Consider the following 6,000-nt stretch of genomic DNA (forward strand, 5'->3'; position numbering starts at 1 on the left):
TTCTCAAAGACAAATAGAGCCATTATCAGCAGCTTTTCAGCCTGACGTAAGGAATACCGCTTTCATTCCCATATTGTCCTAGGTCTGGGCCATTTAGACATAATGCTTTACATTTCTATCTCAGTTCTTTGCAATTAAATGAGCAGCAACTCAAAAGTGTGTGATGGCGATGGATCTTGCATTATCCCAAACCACTCACCAACAGTGCCATCTAGTGGTAACCTCAAATTCATCTACCTGTGCAACTGTCTGTCGTAAAAGACATATTCCTGTTTATTCCCCGTACAAATTTCCAAAACATACAAATGAAGATTTCCATCTATTAATCTTAATGTATTTAAATACCTTTTCTCTGCCAGTTTTATGATGTGCTTTCGAAATTACAGAAATTTAAAAAATATCATATTTTAAGGAAATGCAGCTAGCAAACACTTAAATGTTTCCATTTCATTCTTTATGGTGAGTCATCTGTATTTTTCTAATGAAGAGTGTGCTGCATTCATAAAACAGAAATTTCAGAGACTTGTAACACTAGAATTACATGATAGTACCCTCAGCCAAAACAAACTTCACTGCCTTCCCTAGGACACCACCAGCTAAGTCTTGTCATACCAACAAGCTGCAATATTGAACGAAGTCAATGGAACCTAAATTCAAGTGCAGATGATAGACTGGTTGGGAAGAGGCCCAAGTGATTATAAAAATCCTGTTGGACTATGTGGGATACACACGTGTGTGAATGAGACGGAAGCACAAACAGAAACACGTGTAACAGAGATTAATGACACAAGGCAAGTTTCACAGAGACAGGCAGGATGCAGGAGAGTGAGTCCAAGTACAGTATTTAATATATTTCCATGCTATTCATGATATCCTGCAATATTTTACGTGGTGAAGTAAGAGAATTACACAATCATTAGTCTAATGTGCGGAAGATATTGATTTTACTGCAATGTCCTCTAATCCACTATGCTTAATTCTTTTTATTAATTCAGCCTTCTTGGGCTAAATCACTGTATACAATTTTTTTAATTTGTAATAAAATCATGAGCTTCAAAGGCACTGACATACAGTTTAACTCCACACAATATTCCATCCTTCAATGCTGGCTGATATAGAGAATCACAGGAATCGCTTCCCACAGTCTCCTGAAATGCACATCACCAAGCCGAAACTATTATCATTATGCATCGGTACCAGCCTTTCCTGGACTGGACTGCCTTTGCATAGTTGATGGTAAACATGGTGACTCAGCAGGCAACATCCTGAACAAAGGTAACAACCCCTCTGCAAAACCAGCTGTGACTTTAGTAAACAAACCAGAATTTCACATTATTCACCTGTGGAGCGGAACCCACTAGATCAGGAGGCCTGCTAGTTTTACACCTACTCCGGTAGACTTCAATACAGAGTAAACCTGGCTGTGCTTTAAAGCACAATGTTGTCAGTTTGTCCTCGAGAGTGTGGAGGTAAAACTTACCCCACCAAGATCAAGTACCAGTTGATAGTTATCATTGTATCAGAACTTATCAACAGAACAACCAGAACAGAGAAAAAAAACAAATCTGTTCCAGTGATATTAAGATATGAAAACAAATTCAGTTCTTAAGACGGAACAGCAAATAAGTTTTATGGATGTGTTCTCCTGGCTTAGGATATGAAAGAAATTATCAATGAAGTCACCCATCCTGGCCTACTACTAATTTCAAGGGTTTAAGAGCATTTTATTTTACTGTTGCTTCCATTAATCCATGAAAGTACACTCCTTGCAAGTGCTGTTAATTCACATGCAGGGGGCTGAACAAACTGTAGCTGAAATCACAGCTGCCACCCACCTGCACCCAAGGCCTCTTTCCCAGGAAACACATGATTCAGACACTGAGGCAAAACCCAACCTTTCCCACCCAAGCCCGCAGGATATTTTTTTTTCTCTTCCATCATAAATTGTAGAACATTGCATAATATGATTAAGTCATACCACATTAAGGCAATTAATTGCCAGGATCCAGATTGCCAGGAGCATCCCAATGAAACCAAGCTAAAACTCGCACCTCAAGGCACACACTCAGAACTAGCATTACAGATAGAAAGATGAAGACTGGGTTTGATGCAAATATGGAGTCAGAGTCCAAAAAGTGACAAACCTGACACAGATGTCAGGGGATCCACATGGTTAATAGTATGGGTCCATGTCATACAAAAAGTTGGGAACCACTAGTCAAAGTATAATGGACACCAATACACTTTCCAGATTTGACGCTGTTACAGTCTGAACAGGGCAGTCTACCTCTGACATTGTTACAGACGCAGGTAATGAATGCGAGTCTGACAGTGTTACAGGCAGGGATACAGAATCTACATCTGACACAGTCACAGTTGGAGATATGCAATCTGGGTCTGATAGTGCCATAGACAGAGCATTTGAAAGCAGTTGTCTGGCCCTGTGTGTTACCAGGACATGGGGTCTGAGTCAAAAAACTGCCACAGACAGAGACATTTTTACGGGAACATGGAGTCTAGATGTGCCCGTGATGTACAGTCTGAGTGTGGCAGTGTTATGGATGGAAATATGGAGACTGGGCCTGACAGTGTTGTAGGTTGCTGGCCATGTCTGCCTGGAGAACGAGCATGCAGTGTCAATGGGTGCAGTGGGGGCCTTGCAGGACCAGTACTGGACATAGGGCTCTAGTGGGTCCCAGATAGGGTCAAATATGGGTGGAAATATGGAGTCAAAGTCTGACATGGCTACAGATAGAGATATGGAGTCTGCATCTGATAGCCATAGAACACAAGACAGAAAACATAACCATGTGGACCCATATAACCTACTCCATGATCACACTAACCTTTCCCTCCCACACTGTCCATTACCTTCCATTTTTTTCCCATCCATATGCCTATCTCAGACTCTCTTAAATGTCCCCATTGTACCAGGTTCTACTACCAGCCCCAGGAGTGCACTGTGGCACCTAACACTCCCTGCGTAAAAAACTTAACTCTGACATCTTCCCTAAACTTTCCTCCACTCACCTTAAATGGATATCCTCTGAAACTGGATATTTCTGCCCTGGGAAACAGGTACTGGCTGACCAATGTAATGATGCCTCTCTTAATACCACCTCTCATCCTCCTTCACTCCAAGGAGAAAAGACTCTGTGCTCAAACTTTCTTTATAAGACATGTTTTCCAGTCCTGGCTGTGTCCTGGTACACCTCCCTCTCACCCTCCCTAAAGCTTCCACATCCTTCCTATAATGAGGTGACCAGAACTGAGCAAAATACTCTATGTGTGGTCTGATCAGAGTTTTACAGAGCTGCAACATAACCTAATGGTTCTTGAACTGAATTGTCCTGCCGAAAACACTGACTGTACTCTTCTCCTGAATGCTGCCTGGCCTGCTGAGTTCCTCCAGCATTTTGTGTGTGTTGCTCGGATTTCCAGCACATGCAGGTTTTCTCTTGTTTGCCCCAACTAATGAAGGTCAACATACCATAGGTCTTCTTATCAACTGCAGCAGCAACTTTGTGGGGGTCTATGGACTTGCTCCAGCCAGAGATAAGGAGTCCAGGGCCTGTCAGCATTGATGAAGGTATGGAGTTTGGGTCTCACAGATGGAGATATAGTTTCTGCAGTGAATGGCATTACAGATGGAGATGCAGACTCTGATCTGGCCGTTTCATCGTGATACTGCAGTGAGGGTCTGCTTCATTACAGACGGCAATGTGAACCCTGTTATTTCCTTCCTCTGACACTCACCATGTATTGGTTCAAAACTTCTTAAAAAAAAATAACTTGGCAGGAAGCCAAGGTAGCGGACTGAGGTAACTTACGTTTGGTGCATCTTTGGGAGCCAGGAACTTGAGCCCACCCGTGACAGCACTGACCGCCGCACACATTAACCCTGCAAACCACAAGCGTCAGATTAATCAGAAGAACAAGATACCGACTAATGCAATGTGTATCTTACAGTAATCCGACTGGCAACTCTACTGTCCCGCAAAAGAAAGATCTCCAGTGAGACTCAATGGTAGCTTAATGTCAGTGCCCGACCGCTGATTATTTTAAGAGGTCTCCAAAAGATGCAAGATGTTACTCTGTATAGTTGTACAGAATATGAAAGGTGCATTATTTTCATGCACTATCAAGAACAGAACCTTAGGCCCACGTTTTTAGTCGCTAAAACCACTAGGCCAAAAATTGCAATGCCAAAATTATTAGAATCAACTTTGTCAATATCAGAGTTCTCTAGGTCAAGATTCTGGACATCAACCTGTTGAGACCATCAATTACACTTAACAAAAAAACTGGAGTAAAAATTCTGGATCGCTCGACCAGGCAGCGTCACAAATGTGAAGTCCGGGTTCAGGATTCGCAATAGAATGTTTCTAGCGTCATGATTGACAATAACAAATCCCAGGGTCACGGTGTTTCTGCGTCTAATTCAACTTAACTTCCTAGAAATGCAACTTGTTGCGTTCCTTGCCCCCCCCCCAAAAAAAAATCACAACAGTAACAAATTTAGCTGCCTCGGTACCGAGGTGCACGCAATCCGCGTTGAAAGTTCGACACACGCTTCAAATGTTTCTGCGGAGCACGTGAGCAGATATTTCCCATGCAGAGCGCGGTTCCGCACCCTTGCTGAGGGCACGAGTTAAAGGTGCAACTTGTTGTATGTCACAGGAAGGAAACAATCTGGGACTCAGCGAAACTCTCGGGACCTCAACTGTGAGAAATCGGATTTTCCTGAAGTTTGGTTCTGTAATTATACTTATTGCCTTGCCACTTGAAGGGCACTTTCGCCCAGAACATTGAGCACTGGGTTAAGGGCATAAAATGAATCACTGTGAAAGCCATTCCGATCTATCTGAGGGATGGCGGGACACATTAAATATCAGCCGGCGAAACTGAGTGAGAGAGTTCTAAGACCAAAGGCTTGGGTTTAGTGATACTTTTGACACAAGTCAAACATGTACAGTAAGGATAGAGTCAAGGGAGGTCTCCTTACCCGTTAAGCTGTTGTTTTTGGTACTGCGTGGGGTGCCTGACGGGCTGCTGTTGGAGTGGCTTGGAGTGGTGCTGCTGGTAAAACTGCTGAGAGGAATAGTGGACGAGCGGCGGCTGCTGTTGTTGCTGTTGGACATGTGGGGTCGCCTTGCCCATCCGCCGGGTCCTGACCTGAGGCGAAGCCCTCCTGTAGCTCGTCTTCACCTGCAGCACGGGAGCCGAGCCCTGCGTCCGCACGGTGTAAGAGGAGGAGGAAGAGCTGTGCCTGGCGCCGAAGGAGGAGACGCTGGTCTGCCCGATGCTGCTGCCGCTCGCCCTGCCGCCGAGCGGGGATTTGGCCGGGTGAAGCACATACGTGATCCTCCTCAGGGTCCTCTTGTCAGCCCAGGCATGGTGCGGTTCGAAAACAGACACCAGCCACAGTAATACACTGTACCTCATCCACTCCATGTCGATCTCGGGGAGGGGGCTTATAGGGAGGGGGAAGCTGCTGTTTAAAGAAATTCGACTCCACTCAGTATTACTTCTGTTCTCGCTCGAAACACGCTACCCTGCTCTCCTTGTTCAGCAAAGCCCTAAGGCGTCTCGTTATAAATATATTATTTTTTCTATATATAAAGTTTAAAACCCTGGCTGCCAAAAGTCTCCAGGAACAGATACCTTTACAATTTTTTTTTAAACTAAAGCTAAGAGAGCGCAAATAAATAAATAAGGGAGAAAGACACACGGCAGCAGATGTCAGATGGTATCGCGATGGTTGTAAAATATTTTAGTTTGAACAGACTGAAAGTATTTTAAAAAGTTTTTTTTAGGGAGGGGGTTGGAGTCACAGTTTCGCCGTCCAATCTCAGGCAGACATGACGTCAAGCACAAAGAGGATTTGGGACTGGAACTGCCCTTTTCCCGCAGAATTGCAGGCAGGAAAACACGCGCGGCGCATCAGCACAGTGGGAGTTGGAATAGCTCGGGGAAAAGGAGTGTGGGCTCCCCCGCACC

At 44.4% G+C, this 6,000-nt stretch overlaps 1 protein-coding gene across 5 annotated transcripts in view; it reads right to left on the reverse strand.

Moving 5' to 3' along the window:
• ltbp1 (latent transforming growth factor beta binding protein 1) overlaps positions 1-5,773 on the reverse strand; it is a 452,733-nt gene extending 446,960 nt beyond the window's left edge. For 3 of the 5 annotated variants that reach the window (XM_072264876.1, XM_072264872.1, XM_072264873.1), the window contains exons 1-2: positions 5,006-5,770; positions 3,831-3,901 (exon numbers count right to left, since the gene is read on the reverse strand). In XM_072264876.1, coding sequence (XP_072120977.1) covers positions 3,831-3,901; positions 5,006-5,454 — 520 coding nt within the window. In that variant the 5' untranslated portion in view covers positions 5,455-5,770. Of the gene's footprint in view, positions 1-3,830; positions 3,902-5,005 lie in introns of all 5 variants that reach the window. The other 2 variants (XM_072264871.1, XM_072264874.1) reach the window with 2 other exon arrangements.
• Positions 5,774-6,000: the final 227 nt, after the last annotated feature.

The sequence above is a fragment of the Mobula birostris genome, chromosome 8 (assembly GCF_030028105.1).
Source record: "Mobula birostris isolate sMobBir1 chromosome 8, sMobBir1.hap1, whole genome shotgun sequence".
Taxonomy (NCBI): Eukaryota; Metazoa; Chordata; class Chondrichthyes; order Myliobatiformes; family Myliobatidae; genus Mobula; species Mobula birostris.